At 38.5% G+C, this 23742-nt stretch overlaps 1 protein-coding gene across 1 annotated transcript in view; it reads right to left on the reverse strand.

The window, feature by feature from the left end:
* Positions 1–996: 996 nt before the first annotated feature.
* The window catches only part of MPP4 (membrane palmitoylated protein 4), a 38892-nt gene continuing 16146 nt past the window's right edge, over positions 997–23742 (reverse strand). The window contains exons 12-22 of the mRNA XM_041737744.1: positions 21211–21228; positions 18515–18553; positions 16495–16515; positions 13457–13471; positions 11925–11966; positions 9709–9882; positions 8204–8284; positions 4232–4325; positions 3732–3840; positions 2659–2793; positions 997–1458 (exon numbers count right to left, since the gene is read on the reverse strand). Coding sequence (XP_041593678.1) covers positions 1267–1458; positions 2659–2793; positions 3732–3840; positions 4232–4325; positions 8204–8284; positions 9709–9882; positions 11925–11966; positions 13457–13471; positions 16495–16515; positions 18515–18553; positions 21211–21228 — 920 coding nt within the window. The 3' untranslated portion in view covers positions 997–1266. The remainder of the gene's footprint in view (positions 1459–2658; positions 2794–3731; positions 3841–4231; positions 4326–8203; positions 8285–9708; positions 9883–11924; positions 11967–13456; positions 13472–16494; positions 16516–18514; positions 18554–21210; positions 21229–23742) is intronic.

Genomic DNA, 23742 nt, shown 5'->3' on the forward strand with positions numbered 1-23742 from the left:
CTTATCCTCCATCTCTGTACAGCAAGTTTGGGGAATTTTTTTTCTCAAAAAGAAAAAACACAACATAAGATCAAATTCAAGTTCATGTACCATTAAAAATGACTTAATTTTCTTTGGTGGGGTTTTTCTCTGGGGGGGGAGGGAGGTTGGGTTTAATTTTTTTCTTTTTTTTTGTCTTTTTGTTTGGAAGATAATCACTAAGTTAAAAAGAGCTACAAATACTTTGATGTGTATACTTGGTTTTATATTTAAGAAAGAGATTGGGGGAGTAGACGGATGGTGTGGGGATGGGGAACATTAGAGAATAATGCAGAAGACAGACATACAGGGGCAGCACGGCTGACTGGAAGTCTTTTTTTTTTTTTTTTTTTTTTATGATAGGCACACAGTGAGAGAGAGAGAGAGGCAGAGACACAGGCAGAGGGAGAAGCAGGCTCCATGCACCGGGAGCCCGACGTGGGATTCGATCCCGGGTCTCCAGGATCGCGCCCTGGGCCAAAGGCAAACCTTTGGCGCCAAACCGCTGCGCCACCCAGGGATCCCTGGAAGTCTTAAGACTTAGGGAAGAAAGAAAAATAAGACTTCCTGGAATAGCATCCTCATGGTTTTCTCATCTATGGGTCTCTAGGACTAAAGTCAATTGCCCTTTCCGAATTTAGACATGATGTAGATATTGGCTTTTAGGCAAATTAATTGTTACAGCTCTGATCTGAAGAATATTTTTTTTCCTTGTAGACTGATGTATAAATGATGAGGGCTGTACCATTTCTGTAAACTTTCATGTTAAATGTGAAACATGTACATTAACCCTTTTTTCTTGCTGAGTCAGTGAAAAAGTACTGACTTTTTCACTTTTTGTAAAAGCTGGTTTCATAAAACAGAAGTTTCTTGAGGTTAAATACAGTTTCTGAAATGAAATACTACTTATTTTATTTAGGGAAGTTCTTTTATCTGAACTGTACAAAGACCATAAGAAATCTCAGAAAGGTTCTCCTACTCAGTGGCTTGACATTGTTTGTATTCTTATATGACATAAAGGAAAACATTAAAAACAAAACATTTTTTTTCCTTCAAAGCCAAGGAGGTAACTCTACATACATATGATGCAATTTTTTTTCAAATTAGATTAATTAATAAACTGTACCACATTTAAAGTTGCATACATTAAAATGGGGCAAATACTGCTGTTTTTTATTGCAGCTGTTATTCCAGAGCTCTGTAATAGTTGAATATTCTTAAAGCTCCAGCATTAAGCTGGTGGCCTCCTTAAGACTCAGTATCAGAGGAAACCCATGTTGCTGGTACCCATTGAGGCTCCTCCTGAGCTTTCTGAACTGCAGACAGCAACTGGGCACATGCATCTTGCAAGTTGTCATTCACAATCACATGATCAAAAAACTGGCCAAACTGTGTCTCCATTTTTTGAGCTAAATCCTCCATTTCTTGTAGATCTTCATCCTTTATGAGAAATAGAAAAATATGGATAGCACAGACTTAATGAGATAAACAGAAATCATATGCAGTTTGTTTTGCTGTTACATACATTATAAATTTTATATAAAAACGCTCATGTCAGATAAATTCTATTCTATTCTAAACCACACAATATATGTTTTTATCTTTAATCTTAATGTTTCCCTGGTCAAGGTTTTGCAGAACTAAGTAATGGTAGCCAAAACAATCCCCTCAACTTCCCATATGGCCTTAAATTATCTTACTCTAAAATCTAAGCACTTGAAGCCTTCAACTGTGTATAACCAAACAAAACAAAAAAGAAAGAGAAAGAAAAAAGAAAGAAAACAAAATTTACAGTTAAATATAAATAAAACATATATAAATTTCAAATGAAATTTTATAAGGTAAAACACTGTTCTTTAAATTAAATACTGATAAGAATGACATTATTTTGCCACTTATAACATGAGGATGGTATGACCTGGCTAAGGTGGATTTAATTTTTAAAGCTGGAAAAAAATAATGCGTACTCTAGGAAAAGTTCACTAATTAATTCCACCTGTCTCAGCCCTCTATAATTTCCATCATCATTAATACATAATGTTTGCATTTAGAGATATATTTTTATAGAAAATTCATATTACAGATAAGATATATTCACCACATTTTTAAAGTAAGTTCTCAAACTTTTCCTTTTTCTTTTCTTTTTTTTAAAGATTTTATTTATTTATTCATGACAGACACACAGAGAGAGAGGCAGAGACACAGGCAGAGGGAGAAGTAGGCTCCATGCAGGGAGCCCAATGTGGGACTCGATCCCGGGTCTCCAGGATCAGGCCCTGGGCTGAAGGCGGCGCTAAACCACTGAGCCACCAGGGCTGCCCTCAAACTTTTTCATATGATAAATAATAAAATGTAAATGTCAGTTTTAGGCACAACCAATTTTTTTTGTGTGGCTTTGCAAACTTGGCTTGAGTTCTTTTTTTCTTTGAAGCTAGATTAGAAAAAAGAAAAAAATAAGAACAGCATTATAGCATTTATTAAACTTTATTTTAATATCTATAAATCATGTCCAGTAAAAAGGATAAATCATAAGGGCATTATTTAACAAAAATCCCATTCCTTAACATAGGGATGTTGTGGAAACAACACTGATATTTTACTAGGAAAAAAATAAATTCGTCTATTTCCTCTGTATCTTACCTTGAACTTCATGTCTACAAAGTAGTCTGTAATCATCTTGGCATTTTTCCGAGATTGCTTCATACAACTCATATTAGATGGCTTTATAAATATGACATAGGGCTTCAGTTCCTGGGTTCGAGCTACTTGAATACCCTACACAGAAAAATTAGGTGCATATTTAAAAACAGAAGTCTTAATTTCCTAAAGTCAATGTGAATGTTCTCAAAATTTCTAAGATCAGAAATCACCAATTATTTTTAGATAATTTATTTTTACTTATTCTCCTCTGCCCCCCCCCAGTCCTCAACTCTAAAAATTAAACATTTTAATAATTAAGAGATGGGGTTCTAGAACCAAAATTAAGTTTAAACTGTGGCTCTTCCTCTTATTAGTCATAACACCCTTCTGAAATCTGAGAATAGGATTTTATACATCATCTTGTGGGACAAATCCTAAAAGTGGATCAGTTTCCTCACCCTCATTTCCCTTTCCTCTTATTATTATCTTATACTGGATACTACTGACATCTTCACACTGATCACCAGCCTTGACTCAAGTAAGAACAATTGTCTTATCCCTTGATTCTCTTTAGCACACATGGTATATTTTAAAATGACTACCAAAAAACCCAAAATACAAGGATCAAAAAATGGAGCCTATACATCATGTATTCCTTATCTTAACTTGCTCACCCCTGCCTCATTCCACATATGGTCTCATAGAGGTAGTTATAGATACGAGAACATAGGAACCTCAACTCCTTGTGTAAAGCAACATCTTATTCCCTCCACAAATTTCCTTGATGCCTTGTGATCAAGGTCAAAGCAGGATTCTTGCTAAGTTTTCTTTATAGCCACCAGCTCAGTTCACTTTTTGTATCTGAGAAGCAAGACTCCTTTCCTAACTAAAGACAAGATATTGGCAATTGTTCCTTTACATAAGATCCTGGCCAGTAGATATGGTAAATGGTCTTATCCCTAAAAATGCTAACAGAATAAAATCTCTCAACTACGACCTACAGCATGTGCACAAAATGCATGACATTCACTCATTACTTTGGGGAGATGGGAAATGTTCCACCGCATACTTACCTGAGGCTCTAAGTCCATGACACAGATCTTTCCTTCATCAAGGACTGTTTGAACAGCATCCACACTGGTGCCATACAGGTGGCCTTTGTACTCACCATACTCGAGCATCCTGCAAGGGTGCCACAAGGAAAACAAGAACTCTTTCTACAAGTAAAATATTAGTAGTAATTATATGAAGATAAATTCCAACAAGATAGAAGGTAAATATGTGGACTGTGCTAGCACAAGAAGAATTAGTAGAAGATCGAGAGGAGAAAAAAGTATTAGGGGAATCTAGAACTTAACTATTTCTCCAAAGTCTAAAATTTGCAATTCAATTCTGCTCCCTCTCCAAACCCAATGAGTTAGTGCGCTAGTATATCAATTTACATTTCCTTGCTTAACTCTTCAAAAACAAAAGGAATTACCCTAGGAGCTTTTGATAATGCATAAAAATCGTGTATCTATTTTGAAGGTAAAATAACCAAACGTCAGAATCAGATTCTGAATGTCTAGCTTACCTGTGACTATACACAAGGCTTTCAAATGCTTCCTTTGACACATAGTGATACTCACGTCCATCCATTTCATAACTCTTTTTGGAACGAGTAGTATCTATCAAAAAATAGAATTTTAAAGAAGGTTTTAGAATCTACAAAATGTTTTGATTTAGTACCAATATGCATTTGGATAAAGATGTCCCATCAATACAAATAAATGAATACAGAAACAGATAAATAAAATGCTAGAACCAAAAAGAGGGATTCTGAATTGATGATAAGAAAGAAGTTCTCAGGGTACATGGGTGGCTTCGTTGGTTACGTGTCTGCCTTTGGCTCAGGTCATGATCCCAGGGTCCTGGAATCAAGTCCCACTTCAAGCTCCCTGCTCAGCAGGGTGTCTGCTCCTCCCTCTCCCTCTCCCTTTGCCCCTCCCCCAGCTTGTGTTCTGCTCTCTCTCTCTCTCTCTCTCTCAAATAAATAAAATCTTTAAAAAAAGAAAGAGTTCTCATCTCAAAATCAATTCAGCTATAAACCCTTTTCAAGTTTCATAGTATGAACATGAATGTATAAGGTGTTAAGTCAGGGTGGGGAGGCCCTAAGCATGTACCAGCTCTTACTTCAAAACAGGCATGAGTGGATTATGTGTGAGCCCCAAGATGCCTGAAGCCCCCAGGTAGCAGATCTTATATTTAGATAATGCATTTTCCAAGATCCCATTTCATTCCTCACAGCCTAGCCAGATGAAATATTATCCATAGTTTACTGATCAGTAACTAAAGATTTTTTTAGAGATTTTATTTATTTACTTATTTATTTATTTAAAATTTATTTGTTTATTTATTCATTCATTCAATCATTCATTCATTCATTCATGTATTCATTCATGAGACACACACACAAAGAGAGAGAGAGAGAGAGAGGCAGAGAGCCTGACATGGGACTCGATCCCAGGTGTCCAGGATCAGACCCTGGGCTGAAGCTGGCACTAAACCGCTGAGCCACCCGGGCTGCCCAAGATTTTATTTATTTGTTTGAAAGAGGGAAGGAGAGCACCGGGGGTGGGGTGGGAGGTGGGGGGAGGTATAGAAGCAGACTCCTCACTGAGCAGAGAGCCTGGCATGGGGCTTGATCCCAGGACCCTGAGATCATGACCTGAGCCGAAGGCAGAAAACCGATGGAGCCACCCATGCACCCCAGTAACTGAAGATTTTGAAGAGTAACTGACTTGCTCTTGTACACAGACTAATGGAAAGCAAAGTTGAAAACAAGAACCTAGCTGTTCTGACTCCTCCTAGACTAATATTTTCTGCTGCACCCAGCTGTCTCTGATTTGAAATGGAGAAATCCCATGACAGTCTGCAGTCTTGTCCAAATGTATTGATAGCCAAGTGAGATGGTGATTAATCTGGGGGATCTCCAGAAGGGAAAGATTGGTAGAGTCTGGATTCAGTGCTATTCTTTGCTTATAGGTTCTCCTACTTAAATAGTACTTGGTACAGAACACAGGGGCTCACTGAGTAACTAAAAGTGATTCATTACCTGCTCATCCGTTTATTCAACTAACATGTACCAAGTGCTTCTGCTCCAGATATGTTAGGTTCTTAGAACACAACGATAAATAAAACACAGTTCCAACCCCGTGTCCTATGTATATATTGCAAAGCTGCAAGCTCCTTAATCTGCATTACCACAAATCCTCTGTGTTCATTTAAAAAATGGTATATTTGCATTTGCCAAAGTTTAAGAATGAAATAGATGAATTCTTGATAATATCGATGCATGGAAATGACCAAGTAGGAGCTTGAAATAAGCCCTAAATGATAAAAGGAGTTATGAACATTTAAGGCACTCAAAAAGCAAATGTCATCTGAGGGTTATTTTTGTTTTCTCTCTCTTCTTTAAAGGATTTTATTTATTCATTTTATTTTATTTTATTTTTTTAATATTTCTTTATTTATTCATTTTAGAGAGAGGGCACACACACATGCATGCGTGCATATACAAGTGGGAAAGAGAGGCAGAGGGAAAAGGTGAGGGAAAGAATCTCAAGCAGACTCCATACTGAGTGCAGAGCCCATGCGGGGTTTGATCTTTTGACCCCAAGACCACAACCTGAGCCAAAACCAGGAATCAGATGCTCAACTAACTGAGCCACCCAGACGCTCCTGTTTTTTCTTTATTCAAGCCTCTCCACATATCCTTAGAGTTCCTACACTTATGCCACTTCTCCTACAGCTTTGCATTGAAAAAAAATTCCAGTAAAATACTATAGTTGTCACATTACAATAAATTATATAAAGGGTCACCTGGGTGGCTCAGTCAGTTAAGTGTCTGCCTTCAGCTCAGGTTATGATCCCAGGGTCCTAGGATGGAGCCCCACCATTGGGCATCCTGCTCAGAGGGGAGCCTGCTTCCTTCTTTGCCCCTCCTCCTGCTTGTGCTTTCTCCTGCTCTCTATCTCAAATAAATAAATTAAATCTTTAAAAATATATAAATAAATTATGTAAATATAAACCTAAGATGACTCCTTCTCTGTGGCTTCTGTTGGACTTTATTTTATATGGTAGGCTAAAAATCTGTGAACTGGTTAATAACTAGAGGTATTTGTCTTAAAACTATTCACTCAATTTAAAAAGCAAAATTTGGGCAACATTTTCTCACTTTGAATGATTGCTAGCCATACTTCTTACAGTTCTTCTATGTTCTGTGGGAATTTGATTTTTATCCAGATTATTGAAAAATGGTGATTTCTTTTGTAGTTTTTGTGTTGGAGATCAATGTCCATTCTTACATATGTAAATAGTGTTTGGAAAGCATGGCCTATGGTATGTAATCATAAAGCAACATTTTCCTGTCATCCACTGCCTTCTGTGGGACAAGACCTTCCCCTGGTCCTGGATGAAAATATAGCAGTTACCACAACTCATCCAATTATGCTCAGTTAAAAAAAATAAATAACCCACCATCATTCGTGCCACAAACACAGTCTCAATCTAATAACTAAAATTCCATTCCTATGTAATAATCAAAACTATGAATTTCATTTCTATTTTAGGCTTCTCTTGGCTCAGACTTGCTATAGCCATGGAAGCTGCAGTTAGAGAAGCCACAAGTCAGGAAAGGGAGTAGGATTCACTTCTTCTCTTCTCTTTCATTGAACAGTAGTATTTCCCTCCCAGTTTTACAACTGCCCAAGGCTAGAATGCAAAAAGGAGAAGAAAGAGCAGGAAAATTCTTACTTACTGATGCTGATGGTGATGCTGGATACTACAGGTTTCTTTTCGACTTGGCAGATATTTAAATTTGTCTCTGTTCTCCTAGAGGATGCATGGGTTATTCTGCAAACCCTACCACCACCACCACTACCACTGGGTACCTCAAATTCATCTCTATCCCAGTTAGTCATCTGTGATCTCTAAAAGAGCAGCTGCTTCTCAAACTGCAGCCCTTGGCCACTCCTCTAAATTTTTAGATTTTTCAAGTATAATTCTGTCCCCCAAACTACACAGAACACATACTAAGTTCTTAAGTGGTCTCTCTAAGTTCCTGTCTTGCACTGAAGTGAAGGGGAAGCACCCACATGCAAATGCTCTTTCCTGCCATGGATGGTATAATCATACTTACAGATTTATATAAAATTATATCTGCATATATTAAAAATTTAAAAATAAGATAAGGTATTTAAAGAGCCAAGCACAGTGCCAGGAAGATAGTATTATTATTACTTAGCTATTATTACTAAATATTAGTTTTCCTGAAGGATCATCTATATGACTGCTAAGAAATGGAAAAGAAACAGTAACTTTTTAAAAGCCTAGCCAGCCACATGCCAATGAATCAATTTATAAATATTATATAAGGACTATCCCTTGTGTTTCATCTTTTTACAGCAAATATGGTATGGCATAGTTAAGTGAGATCAGTGCACCTGTGGACGCAAAGACAGTTTGACCAAAACATCAACTGCTAGGAAAGAGAAACTACACGTACGTGGCACAGCACTTTGGAAATGGTTAGGATTAAGTTCAATAAGCTGTCTTCTCAGTTCATTGACTCCAACGCCAGAAGGTCCTAAACACAAAAAGCCACATACAGAAATCATTAGATGTGGTGATGTAATCATTTCAGTTCTTCTGTTGAAGAAATTTGAGAGCAATTAGGGAAATTACATATCTTCTCTTCTCACAAACTGAAACAATTCCAGAAAGCTCTTAGGAATTTTTCTGGTGACCCACAGAGTGACCCACACTTCTTCAACATCCCAGAAACACCAAGTCTCATGTTGGGTACTATGAGAATTCGCTGGCCTCATTTCAGATAACCTGACACAACCTACTTTTCCTGTCAGATGAAGTATCTATCACATCACAACCCAGAAATCAGCCCCTAGAATTACGGGTTCTGTGTCTTACAGAATTTGAGCACATATCCTAATAGGTAGTGAGTCAATGCCTCATGGGCAACTGAAGTCAGGGCTGACTCCATGCAGTTATAAAGGTCCTATGCTTAGGATCTACATTTGGTTTCATGCTCTTTTTTTGCCATCTTGAAATGTTAATTTTTAAAGATTTATTTATTTATTTGAGAGAGAGAGAATTTATTTGAGAGAGAGAGATTGGGAGGGACAGAGGAAGAGGGAGAGAGAATCTTAAGCAGGTTCCATGCTCAGTGCAGAGCCCAAGGCAGGGGCTCACAGGTCCTCGATCTCACAACCCTGAGATCAGGACCTGAGCTGAAACCAAGAGTCAGAGGCTTAACCAACTGTATCACCCAGGCTCCCCGAAATGTCAATCATTTTTTAAGAAGCTCTTGTATTTTGATTTTACCCCAAGCCTTGCAAAGCTGGTCCTGGCTGTAAGGCATGTTGTTCTGCTCTACAGGGCCCATCTCCCCTCTCCCTTGATCACAATTGGAATACACAGAGATGGCAGCAAGATCGAAGTTATTACTGCTGCAGGGACCCAGCTTGGCAGAGCTCTTGGTCACAAAAGCAGGGCACCCCAGTACTATATTTGCCATTCTTTAGCACCATAACTACAGTCCAAAAGGTGTTGAGCACTTTTCGAAAGAAGGTGATTACAAATTTCTTAGGGAAAGAGATTTTAAGGATTTTTACGTCTGATACTGATTGATAATGCATCTGGGGGCATACTCATCTATGCTTATAGAACAAACTCTAAACAGGTTTAAAAAAAAAAAAAGCTTCATCATAATACAACCTGTTATTACCCCAGTACAGATATACCAGGGCATACCACATTCAACCATAGACAATAAAAGCAAGAGACAACAAAGTTTTATTTATAAACACATACAAATAAAACAGTATTTTTAAAAAAGATGTTCATATGTGAGTCTCTAAAGAATTCTACTTTTTTTTTTTTTTAATTTTTTTTTTTAAGGATTCTACTTTTGCCACTACTCCCAACGCAAAACAACTGAGTCTAGAGGAAGAACTTCACTATGGAAGAGAGACACTGTTTTCAGGGACGTACCCACGAGCACAATGAGACGGTGCTTGTCTGAAGGGCGTCGCTGGTACCTGACTACCTCCTCGTACGGGGCGGCCAGCACACTGAGGCAGCCGCCAGCCTTGCACACCTCTGCAGCTCGCAGTTGGCCCAGGTGAGACTTGCGGCGACAAAGGCGCATGCTTCGGCGGAAGCCAGCTGGGAGGGCAGGAAGGCACACGATGTCACATCCAGGCGGGAGAGAGCACTTCTCCTTCCACACCTGATGGAGCCTGCGGTGACTGTGATCAGCAAGTGTTAATTAACATATTCATGCCTGTCTGAAGGCAGAGAATAGGAAGCAACGCAAAGGAAAGGTAGCAAAGCGCCCCACAGGTTGCTAAGGTGCACCCAGTGCCCATCATGTGCCAGGTGCTGGGGTTCTAGTGGTCAACTACATCAAACCCACTTACTCCTGACATTTGCATTCCATGGAGGAGAGACAGAAGTAAACACATCTACAAAAATAAGTGCTTAGAGGAAGGGTCGCTGGATAAAGAGTGATGGGGGTGCTTCTTGTTGCAGGCAGTTCAATTACAGTGTGTGGGGAAAAGTGACATTGAGCAGAGGTGGAAATGAAGTAATGGAGCTAAGTGAGGAGGCTTCTGGGGGAAATGCAACCCAGGCTAAGGGAACAGCAACTGCTAAGGTGCAGAGAAAGGAGTGTTTTGGGAGTGTTGGGGAAGCACAGTGTTGAGGAGACCCTAGTGAAGCAGAGTGGTGAGCAGTAGGGAGAATGGTAGGAAACGGGGTTGGAGAGGAGGCAGGGAAGGTGGCAGGGAGCTCCAGCAGTGTTGTATTGTGGTCCAAGTGGGATGAGAAGTTACTGGGTGGTAGAGAAATGGGTGTGATGTGGTTTATGTTTCTGAAGAAGTCCTCCATTGCTGTGGGGAGGATGTAAAGTGTGGGCTCACAGGAGAGTAGTTAGGAGTCCCTTGCAGTGCCCCAAGTGAGGGAGGATCAGAATGGAAACAGTGGAGCTGGCTGATTACTCACATTTTTCAGATGGATACACTAAGACATAGACAGGTTAGCTGGCTGGTCATAACTGTGTCATCCAGTGGCAGAGTTGGATACTAACCATGATTTCTGAACTCCTAGAATCCTGCCTAATCAGCCCACCAAATCAACTCCTAGAATCCTGCCTAATCTGCCCACCAAATCACAGGGCTTTCTGGCATTTTCAAAAAAGAGCTGTTCCCATGTCCTTCCTGTAGATAGAACTAGAACACCATGTATTCACACCAAAACCTACAATGCCAGCTCAACACTACAGGATTCATTCCAGCCACCCACCCCCAGCCTTTCCAATGTGTAACTCCTTTCTCTAACAGTGACTGATTGTCCTTAATACACTTACTTATTGTATTTGTCAAAAGCACCTGTGCAGGACAAGGTATGGATGGTATCAGCAACCTGGCAGAAAGTGTCAGAGCCCAAGCTAGGTGAGAAGGCTGTTTTGTAGAGGCTGTGAGGTATCAGAGGCCAGGTGATGGCAGCTGTCCTCCTCACTTTGCTCTGGCTCTGAGAACATGTTCCGGGCCACCATCATCCCCTGCACAAATGTTCTCCTCACACTGCTCAGGGATGCCCCACCCCAGGCTGCTTCTTTCCCCACCTTTTTGCAAACACCTACTCTTTTAGCCTTAATGGCATGGGGGTTGAGTTATTCTCAAGGGGATACAGAAAAGTGGCCTCAGCTTTTTTTAAAAGTTCTCTCAATGATTCCAATGTTCATTCAGGCCCAAAGAGCCAATATTTCACTTTATAGACCCTGCTGTTCCCCTACTGTCTCTTGGAGGATCCCGGCATGGGTTTACATGAGCCCTTAAGTGGGTTCTTCGGAAAACTCTGCCAAGTTGACAGATTATAGTAATGTGGGCATCAAAACTAAGTTTAGTAGTCAGAGAACTGGCCTCTTTAGAGTAAGATAAATATGTCATACAACATTTTGGAAGAAAACAAAAGGTTTGTTTTGATGGATAATTAAGAGATATCCAGTGGAAACCAGATGAATTATAATGAATCATCAACATAGAAAAATACTGACCCCAAAAAAGGAATTGGCTGATAGAGGGAAACCAGAATAAGAAATAAGTTTGGAAATGTGCATCAGCAAGGGAAGCTTTCAGAAGAGTCAGGATGGTAGGAACAAAACTTGACAAGTGACAAAGATCCACCTCTTATTAATCATAACCTACCGATAAAGAACTTCTGACCAGAGCCAACAAATTCCTCCTTGTCTGGAACACAGGGAATGGCAGGAACAGAATAAGCGAAGGAGGAGAAGGAGAAGTTTACTTAGAACAGATGCATGAAATTATCTTCAAATCTGCAAGTGACACCATTTCAGTAGATGTCAGCACAGCTGAATTCATCTTGAATGGCTTATTTGAAGACTGTCCTAAGCACTTTCCAGTCTATCACATGCACCAAACCATGTGGAAACGCACTTCAGAATTTTATCAATACACTGACTATACTCTGTCAAGTATAATTGAAACAAAAAGCTATTTTAGGCTTGTTTAAAGTTATGAGAAAGATATTGAGTCACAGTAAAAATAAATAAAAATTAGGTATACATTTTTTAAAGTACCCAAAGAAAACTGACTTCTAAAAGGAAACAGATGAACTGGCTTTGGCTTAAACTTGTAGAAATGGTATTCTGCAGGACCTATAATTAATTCCTTTGTTAGAGGTGAGTTTTTATTTTCTCCCTGATAAAATGGTTTATTCTGTATAAAATTAGTATTTGCTCTGTTGCTGCTAATTGTAACTGACTGTCCAGGAATCTGAGAGACAAGGGTGAGGAATACTGATCCCAGTGGCTCTGAAGCACCTAGAACTTATTTAAATTCCTCCTCTGCTTCCCCTGGGGTCTCAGAAAAATTCTTACAAACTCCAGGGAAAAAAAGTTATAAAAATGTCATTTTCAAATTACTTTTTCCTAATAGATATTCCTTTCACTTAGCAATTCTGTTCTGATCATTGAAATGTATAAAGAGCCACTGTTCATAAAATGAACATATACAATCTTTTCCTCTTAACCTTTTTTAAACATATATTTTAAAGAAAACACACCAATATTGATTTCATCTTCTGTGAAGTATATTTTTCTAAATGAAATGTCAGCAGTTTTTTTTCTTTTTCAATTTTTTATTTAAATTCTAGTTAGTTAACACCCAGTGTAATATTGGTTTCATGAGTAGAATTTTGTGATTCATCACTACTAGTGTCCTCCTCAATACCCATCAACCATTTAGTCCATCCCCTCCAGTAATCTTCAGTTGTTCTCTATCGTTAAGAGTCTCTCATGGAAACATTTACTTAGGAATATATTCATAAAGCTTAACTACTTTCATTGTTCATTTTTATTTTATTTTATTTTTTTTAAAGATTTTATTTATTTATTCACGAGAGACAGAGGAGAGAGGCAGAGGCACAGGCAGAGGGAGAAGCAGGCTCCATTCAGGGAGCCCGACGTGGGACTCGATCCCGGGTCTCCAGGATCACGCCCCAGGCTGAAGGCGGCGCTAAACTGCTGCGCCACCTGGGCTGCCCCTCATTGTTCATTTTTAAATATTTTTCTATGAAATTGAATATCTCATCACTGATTTCACCCTTAAAATATGTGTTATCTTAAAAGGTATCCTATCCTGTCAAGCATGAGGTACTGAAAGGTCTTAAATATAGCTCTATGTGGCTTATCCAGGAAATGAAAACAAACAATTACCTTCTGAAAGTTCCTCTGGAGATTTGGGTCAGTGAAGAAAAAGACATGAAAACAAGTCTTTGAGAAGATCAAGTCGGTCATCCAACAAAGACAAATGACAAAGGTGAGGCATTCAGGTCACCCTAGGGAAGGATGTAACACAGGTAGGCCTGGCAAGACAAACGCACGACCTACTACAGGGGACCAGGAACTCACAGAACCAGACTGTGCTGCTCAGAGAACAATAAATAACTTTCTGCAAGTTACTTATCTATATTCTCCCCAAGGGCTTTTTATCTAGGAAGACTTACAAAATAAGGCTTGAGAGACAGAAATCATAGGAAGGCAAGTGCTGCGAGCCTCCATTCTCCTCTCACAGAGGCTGTATATGCAGTCCTGCCCAGCGGGCACTTCAGCAGCATTCTGCCTCAATATCCTCATTCCTTACCTCTCATGGGTCCAGTGACACATGTCCATCTCCAGCTGGCCCACTGGAGACAGGGGGAACTGAACACACAGCATACTTTTTTCTAGATTTTTTAAAAGAATTTATCTTTTCTTTAAGATTTTACTTATTTGAGAGTGAGAGAGCAAGCAACTAAGAGAGAGAGAGAGAGAGAGAGAGAGAGAGAGAGAACATGCATGGAGGGGAAGAAGGGCAGAGGGAGAGGGAGAGGCAGGCTCTCCACTGAGTTGGGAGCCCCATGCAGGGCTCCATGTGGGGCTGGATCCCAGGACCCCAGGATCATGACCTGAACCAAAGACAGATTCTTAACCGACTAAGCACCCAGGTGCCCCTGTTATCTAGATATCTTAAAACATCCATCTTCTCTGTTGCTATTCTTTTTATGACATTCCTAATTACACTGTATCATCACCTCCTGGAGAAATTCAAGGAGGTCACGTGATACTGCATTTGGAGAAAGAGTTGAGACCAAAACTGAAGAAACTGAACTACCCAAAAAGAGCTCTAAGTAACAGAATTAAGCATGAATAAATATCAAGAATTATTTACTTAAAAAACTTGTCAGCTGGATGTTAACTGTTCCTTCATTGACCTTCTAAGTGACCTGAGCTCAAATGTAGTTGAGAGTACTCAATCTTTTGACTATGAGGAGTCCAAAAGGGGCAGGTCACAGTAACTAAGGCAGCTGCACACTTTCCTCTGTAGTTATTAGAGAAACAACTGCTGCATGCTCGTCCAGAGCAAGATTCACAATAGTGCTAGCGAGCACCCCAGGGTCACATATTCTAAGCACTTTACTTATAGAAGTTATTTTTCCCACTTTAGATACGGAGCAAGTGAAGGGCAGAGAGGTGAAGTGATGGAGAAGCCACAGGTAATGAGTAATGGAGCAAGATTCCTACTTGGACACTCTGGCTCCAGTTCCTGGCTCTAACCATTACACCATGCTGCCTCTCCCCTCACAGATGCCCCAAATACTTCTGAGCCTCAACCACAGTTTTAGTGTATGGACTCTCTTCCAGAAAAATGAGGAGTTGAACATAGAGCAAAGAAGGACTAGGTGGCTCCGTCGGTTAAGCATCTGCCTTCAGCTCAGGTCATGATCTCAGGGTCCTAAGATTAAACCCCGTGTCAGGATCCATGCTCAGCATGGAGTCTGCTTGTCCCTCTCCCTGCTTGTGCTTACTCTCTCTCAAATAAATAAAATCTTTTTTTTTTTAAAGAAGAACTATAATCCAGAGGAATTAAAAATTAAACCAGTCCCAAACATAGAGCCAAGTGTACGTACCCTAATAGACCAACTATCTAACTGAAAACAGGAAATTTAGAAACAACATAAATGGTAGGTAAATCATTTAAGTGCATGGTTCCCAACTCCATCTGTCTTAATGACATCTTTTTTTATGACCAATATTTATAGCAATCTCCCTGCTCTTATGAAATTAAATTGATAGAATCTACTACACACTTAATTTTTAAAACCAGTACAATGTTCTAACTGTAATATGAAGAAAAAGGCTAAAAGGAATTAATTTGTATCTTTAAAATGTATATTTCAAGATATAAATCCTCAGGCATGACTTTTCTAGAAGACCTAAGAAACTGTTAGATGCTTATAAGTTGCTACTTATACTGAAGAAGCATGGATTAAAGGAAGTGAAAATATCCCTTATATGAAGTATAGAAAAATAGGAGGGCAAAGAAACAGTAAATGTGGGAATAACAAGAGCTCTGATAAGTCGTAACAGACCAGGTTTATTTCTATATAAAAGAAAGAGGAAATTGCCTTATTTGAAGTAGGGATAATATACCAAAGCAATTACAGATTGACAAAATGGAGAAAATGAGAAAATATACTTTTGGAAGCAGGGGAGGAATGTTAACATGCTCCAAAAAGTTGCAAAATACCCTGAGACCTATATTGTTACTCATGATGTCAACCTTAGTCTGAGGGACACACACTTGATGATACCATGTGTCATCAATAGTAACAAATAACATGTTAAAGAAAAATAAAAAAATCAATCAGTATAGATACCTCACTTTCCAGTTTATTTTTTATCAGTTTGAAGCAGACAGAAGGTATGGAATCAATGATTCAATAATTACAAGGCAATGTCTTTAATTCTATTCAAATGTCTCTCTCCATAATGATTCTCTTCTACACAACTGAGCTTTTCATGTTATGTCTTGTGAAAACGTACATCACTACTGTGTATTAAAGAACTACTCAAAAAAAAAAAAAAAAAAAGAACTACTCATTTATAGTTGTAATGTGTTTTGTCCGACAGGACATTGAAAATATTGCACAAGATGGTCTCCACACTCCAGGACATCTAGCATTCCTGACTCCTACCAGTTAAAAGCCAGTTGTGCCCCAAATCAATGTGACAACCAAAACATGCTCCCACAGAGCTCCAAAATGTCTAATAAGGAACACTGGTCAAGGTGAAGCTAATAATATCTCACAACCATACTGTTGAAGTATTTAATAAACAATTATTGTATGAGGTCCCTAAACGTGTGTTTAAATGATACCAAAATTTGGAATAGACTCTTAAAAATCAATACCAAATACTCATTTTTCACTTACCAGATTCAAATGTTTCTTCATCTATGGTTTCCCGTGGAGACAAAAAAACAAAAAACAAAACAAAAAAAACCCTCAAAAGTGTCATTATATTACTATCCGTACTGAGTCTATATTCTAACAGTCTAATTCCCTGACCCGGTGCCTCTGCATACACACCAACTTCTAAAATTCTTTCCTGACTCAAGGCCAAGTTATTAGTGTCTCTATGGCACACTAAAGCCCTAAAGGAGATATATGGCATCAGGGAGTCGGGCTGTAATATTAAGCAGGGGTGCTGTGGGAGCTTAAAATAAATAAAACAGAAGAGAATAAATAAAATTAAAAGAGGCTCAGAGGGAAGAGAAAGGTAGAAGGTCATAGGAAACACCGATGATGTCAGACAGGGCACAGCTTTGCTGTGAAGAGGCTTGCAAATGGAGGAGGGAGGTACCCTGCCTCATTGAGGGGTGGGGGTATGGCAAGGAGAATGCGGGTATCAATGGTGTGACTGGATAGGCTTTTTAGGTGACGATGTAAGATTTCATATAAACCAACTTTCTCATCAGTTAAAACAGTTATTAGCATTTTAAAGAGATATTAAAGATTAAGAAACTAGAATGTATGTGGGGAGCAATTAAAAATACACAGCAACATCACCAATGCATGCATCCTTGGATCAGGCCTTACTGCTTCTAGGGTATACTCACCCATGTGTGAAATAAGGTATTTACAAAGCTATTCATTGTGGCACTGCTTGTAATAGAAGAGATAGGGCGTAACCGGAAAGTTTACCAATAAGTGATTGTGTAAATGCACATTAATTATTTAACCAACATGCTGTTAAAAACAAATGAAGAGGCTTTCTATGTACTAAGATGGAATCATATATAATGCTAAGGAAAAAAGGCCAAAAACAGAAAAATGTATATAGCATATCATCAAAAAAGTCTTTTTAAAGGGTGTTTTTTAAAAACTGGTGAGCATGATGGTGGAGAAGGGAGAAAAAAATACACATCATTGCTTTTGTATGAACAGAGTATGTCTGGAAGGATCAGCAAGAAAGTGAGAGTATTTATTGCCTCAAGAAATAAAGCTGAGTAGGGGAGCAGGGAAAGAAAGGAACTCTATACTTTTGCAGTTTTTAAATTTCAAAGTATGTGAACATATTACCTAATAAAAATTTTAAATTAAAAATTATAGAAAGAAATGAGTATGGCTGGGAATTTTAAAAAAACAGAATGTGAAAAAAAGAAAAAAGAAAAACAAACAAACAAAAAAACCCGGAATGTGTACTTGATAACATAAATACTGTGTCAGCATTATTCTGTAGTTGTTCTGGAAAGTATATGTGAATCTTTTAAATATCCACTTTTTAAAGATTTATATTGTTCTTTAATTTCTAAAAACCAGATTAGCCCAGAAAGCCAAGATAAATTCACCTATCAGACTAAAGACTTTCCAATAGTCTCCCAACATTACCCTAGTGATTCTTGAGCCAATCTTAGTTCTGCCACTAAATTTGGAAAATCTTTTCCCAATTTACCAAAAAATTTAAGTATAGTAATGTAAAACGTTTTCATATATTTCTCAAAAATTTGGAACCCATTACTAATTACCTATACTAGAATCTATCAGAAGATGTTACCACACAATAACAAAGAATATTTGCTGCTTTTTAAAAATTGGCATTTCAATATTTTATAGTATTTCACAAAGAGCATGGTGGCTTCCGGACACTCCACCTGAATGTTACTGAACCTAACACCTGAGCGTTACTAAGTGTTCCTGTGATCACTTCCAAGACACTACTTTATAGAACACTTTCTAGAAGGTTGGTTTGGAGCCTGGAGGCATTCCCACAACTGGGCTTCCCTTCCAAGTGCCAGAATCAGAAAAAGGATGCAGTGAGAGGGTTCATTTTACACATTTCTTCCAGAGGAAAGGACTGTGGCCCCATTTGGCCAACTCTACTTTAAAAAAATCTATAGCTGAGATGATTGATATTCCTTCTGGTGGTAAATCTGTCAAGAGGAAATGTTACCTGCTTCCACACACTTCTCGTCAATCTTCATGTCATCTTCTATAAAAGAGGATAGAAAGGGGAAAATGGAACTTAAAATGTATTAGTATCACAAAATTCCCAATGTATAAGCTTAAGTCAGTAAAACTCAAACCATCATACAATAACATTACTCTTACAACTATTCTTCATGCTTGCTGCACTGTATTTTTTTTTAGGACTGCACTGTATTAAATGAAAATCTATGGTACAGAAGGCTACATCATATAAAATGGTTAAAATTTTAAAAGCATCAGCTTTTTGGGTGGGCCAATTAATTTATCTCAAGATTATCTACAAATGGAGATGGTATCCACCATATAAGAGAAAATTGAGATAATGTATAAAAAACTTAGACAGATGGTAAGTGCCCAATAAAGGTTAACTATTTTTACCTTTAGCTGGGGTCTACATAGGAGAATAAGAGAATGTAATTGTTAAAACCACCTATCCTAATATTCAAAACCCTCTACAACATGATCCAAACCCAACTTTGAAGGCTATTGTCTACTTCTTTCCTTCCCATATCTCATACTCCCACTAGAGTATCCACCATGAATCCTCCTCTGCGCCTTTGCTTATGCTATTCCCTTTGCCTGTAATGCTTCAGGGTCCATCTCAAACACTAACTAAAATGAATATCTCTACCATGAGCCGCATAGCATTTTCTTCCTACTACCTTGAACTGTCTACTACTGCACATCTATTCTACTTTGTAATATAATCATTTGAGTAATTGCCTTATTTGCCCTCCTCAATAGCTCCTTGAAAGCAGGACTTGTTAATATTTCTACTTTACAGAGCTTAGTACAGTATCTTGTACATAATAGTTACCTGGTAAATTATTAAATAGAACTGAAATTTCCTTTTAAAGTCACAATGGTTGATTTGAATTTATGTATTGAAAAAATCATTTTTTCAGCACTGTATATCTTGTACCCTAATACAGTGCCCAGCACTTCCCAAGTGATCAACAAACAGTAGTTTAAAGAGTTTTTAAAAAGATTTTATTTATTTATTTATTTATTTATTTATTTATTTATTTAGTGGGGAGGTAGAGAGAGAATCTCAAGCAGACTCTGAGCTGAGCACAGAGCCCAACATGGGGCTCAATCCCAGGATCATGAGATCATGACCTGAGCCAAAATCAAGAACTGGTTGCTTAATTGATTGAACCACCCAGGCACAACAATGAATAGTGGTTTAGAAAATTAGTCTTATCATGTTCTAAAAGTATAAATAACTATTGGTATAATAAGCTACATTATCAATTCATACAATAAACTTATCCCCACCTCCTTACAGACCATGTCCTTAACGAATGTTTTTTAAGCAACACATGCAATATGAAAAATTTTATAAAATAGTACTGTTTTATAGAGATAAGGACGCAGATAAACAAGTAACATAGCTGCCATTATGAGAGATTATTTTTCAGGTCAATATTTTATAACATCATTGAATCTGTTAGTTCCTAAGATGTAACTAGAAGTTTTATGTGCTTTTTTTAAGCGAAGAAAAACTACAATTATTATTCCTATTTACAGAGGACAGGAATGATTTTCTAATAACAACACAAGTAGCCCTGACTCTTCTAACTTGCAACACCGGGATCTAAGACAGACACTGATTTTACTGTCTCAAAATCAACATTCCACATCATTGGCAAGGGTAGGTGTCATGGATTGATTTGTATTCCTCCTGAATTTATATGTTGAAGTTCTAACCCCCAGTATGGTTTTATTTGGAGACAGTGCCTTTATGGTTGAATGAGGTCATAAGATTTGGGTCCCAACCCAAAAGGACAGGCAGTCATCTGCAAGCCAGAAAGAAGCCTCACCAGGAACCAGACCCACCAAACCTTGATCTTGGACTTCTGGCTGTCAGAACTGTGAGAAAATAAGTAACTGTTGTTTAAGGCACCCAGTCTGGGTAGTGATGGCAGCCTGAGCAGACTAAAATGGTGGCTCATTACCCAGAGGGCCATAAAGACCCAGGCTCTCCAAAGGCCTCCCCATGTTCCCTTTCCAATTTCAGGACTGAAATATGGGGATGGCTAGGGAACTGCTCTTCTCACTTCTCTCTGCCCCCACAAGCAGATGGCATCTTGCTTTCTTGCTTTTGGGAATGTGTGTGTTTGGCATCATAACGAGTCACCTGGGTGCCTGGGCTTGGAGAAGGAGATAAGTAATAACTGAAGGTTTCATTTGTCCTTGATGCAGGGCCCTTCAGACAGAAGTTTCAATCCAGTCTACACTGCCTGCAACACCTCCCAATATTCTTACCTTCTTCGGACCTCAATATTTTCATCCATAAGATGGGAACAATCACAATTCTTTACAGGGTTATTTTTAAGTCTGTGTGTAAAACAGTTGACACAAAACAGCAAACCAGTTTCACAACTTTTATTGAATTTTTACCACGTGCTGCATATAAATGTTATCCCTCTTTTCTCCTATTCCTCTCTCTGTGAGGACAATTACACTATGTGTGCTTTCTTTTGACGGACATCTTTTTTTTTTTTTTTTTACAAATTAAGATATTAGTGACTGGAACACTACAGGTATTTAGGAAGATCTTAATAAATAGCAGAACTGGATTGAAGTGAATTAAGAAAAATATACAAAATTTCTACAAGACTTTGGAAATGATTTTTTTTTCAAATACTGATTTCTTACCTTCTTCCATAGAAATTGCTGGGTACAGACAGATAATGAAAGCAAAAAAAAAAGAGAGAGAGAGAGAGAGAACACATTGGTTAATGCTATAGTTTCTTAGATTAATTTGTAGTAAGAAAAGTGAAGTGCCAAAATTATAGTAATTAATATTCTGGGATTAATCTATAGAAATTTGGTAGAGTTTTGGTAACAAAATGATAAAATGAATATCCTAGAGAAACTAATACATTTATGAATCTTGTTGGAAATGGAGATCTTGCTTCTGGCAAATCTATTCTCTTCCCACTGTAAAGTTCTGTAAGGGTTGCATTCTACTGATTTCTGAGTTAATGCACTTAGTTCAGCATATTTTAGGAACTCAAATTTTGACTGGAATAAAAGGAAGGGAGGGAAGAAGGAGGGAAGGAAAGAGAAGAAAGGAAGGAAGAAAGAAAGAGAAAGAGGAGGGAAGGAGGAAGAAAGAAAAGAGAAAGGCGACTACTTAACTGTATATCCATCCTCAGTAAATATATATTTTTAAAATTTTTTTTTATTTTTTATTTATGATAGTCACACACAGACAGAGAGAGAGAGAGGCAGAGACATAGGCAGAGGGATAAGCAGGCTCCATGCACCGGGAGCCTGACGTGGGATTCGATCCCGGGTCTCCAGGATCGCGCCCTGGGCCAAAGGCAGGTGCTAAACCGCTGCGCCACCCAGGGATCCCAGTAAATATATTTTTAATAGTTATCTGCAAAGTTTTCATTAAGTATTGTTAAATAAAATTGCTTATACCTCTGGATTCAATAACCTGTTCCTGAGGTTAATTTCTCGCTAGGGTAACATTAAGCAGAAAGATACAAGATAATACTTATGGCAGCACCAACTAAAACAGTTAAAAAGAAATGATCTAATAGTTTAGAAACTGATCATGCTCCATCAGAAAGAACCCTGTGAGAGGTGACCCTTTAAGTCGGTGGCTCTATCCTCGAGGTTCTTGGACTTAGAGGTGTATGAGTACAGTAATAGGGGCTGACAATTCTTTATCGGGATGGACTTTCCCAAAAGCCTAATGTAAATCTCACTCAGGCTACACAAGCAAATTAAGCATCAACCCGTGGTGATACTAGTTATCAGATGCTGGTTAAAAGCTTCATCAGCATTTCCATGTGCCTTTGAGAAAAGAAATAGGAAACCAAATTAGAGAAGAACTTTCATCTGATTTGGTAAAAAAAAAAAAAAAAAAAAAAAAACTTTTTCAAAACACAGGGGAAATAGCTAAAATATCACTATGAAGATCGTATCACGAAAATTCTCATAGAAGTTACATTTAAAAAAGAAAGTGGAGCCCGGGTGGCTCAGCAGTTTAGCGCCGCCTTCAGCCCAGGGCCTGATGCTGGAGATCCGGGATCAAGTGGAGACCCAGGATTGAGTCCCACATCGGGCTCCCTGCATGAAGCCTGCTTCTCCCTCTGCGTGTGTCTCTGCCTCTCTCTGTGTGTCTCTCATGAATAAATAAATAAAATATTAAAAGAAAGAAAGAGAGAAAGAAAGTGGCATTGCAGCTGCTACCATAGTACTGAAAGATACGTATCCATAAGGTGATATGAATCCATAAGGTGATATGAAAACATGGCCAGTGTGAAGAGAGTTTTCTTCCTTCAAAACTGTCTCTATAGTCATCACCATAAGTCTTCAAGAGAAAAAGAGAAGAAAAACTAATTTGGGGGCTGAGACAATTAGCAATAAAGTGATGATGGACTTGTCACAGACTAATCTGTGACACTGACGCTGTTGTCCAGTAGACTTCAGGTCCCTTTCCCACCTCCTTGTCCCCTGTCTCCTTCCTTACTTTCTTTCCAGGGGCCTGCAGGAGGGTCTTTTCTTTTCTTTTCTTTTCTTTTCTTTTTTCTTTCTTTTCTTTTCTTTTCTTTTCTTTTCTTTTTTCTTTTCTTTCTTTCTTTTTTCTTTCTTTCTTTCTCTTTCTTTCTTTCTTTCTTTCTTTCTTTCTTTCTTTCTTTCTTTCTCTTTCTTCTTTCTTTCCCTTCCTTCCTTCCTTCCTTCCTTCCTTCCTTCCTTCCTTCCTTCCTTTTTAAATTTTATTTATTTATTTGACAGACAGTGAGAGAGACAGAGAGAGAACACAAGCTGGGGGAGCAGCAGGCAGAGGGAGAGGGAGAAGCAGACTCCTTGCTGAGCAGAGAGCCTGACGATGTGGGGCTGTATCCCAGGACCCTGGGATCATGACCTGAGCTGAAGGCAGATGCTCAACCAACTGAGCCACCCAGGTGCCCCAGGAGGGCCATTTCTGAAGGGCCTTGCACAGATGGTTCCAGCTGAGCTGTGCCAAGCTGCAGCCCCCACTTGTGAAGGCTGTGAGTAGTTTACAAGCTTTTGCTATGATGAATATGTCTACTAACCGTTCCCCCACTGCCATTTGAATAATACTGTCTAGCAAGCAAGCTGCATTGATTAAGTAATAATTCAGTCCCATGTTTATTCATCAAAGGCACACATAAGCCAATCAGAGCTTCTGAATACTGTGAAATTTAA

Source organism: Vulpes lagopus, chromosome 22, assembly GCF_018345385.1.
Source record: "Vulpes lagopus strain Blue_001 chromosome 22, ASM1834538v1, whole genome shotgun sequence".
NCBI lineage: Eukaryota > Metazoa > Chordata > Mammalia > Carnivora > Canidae > Vulpes > Vulpes lagopus.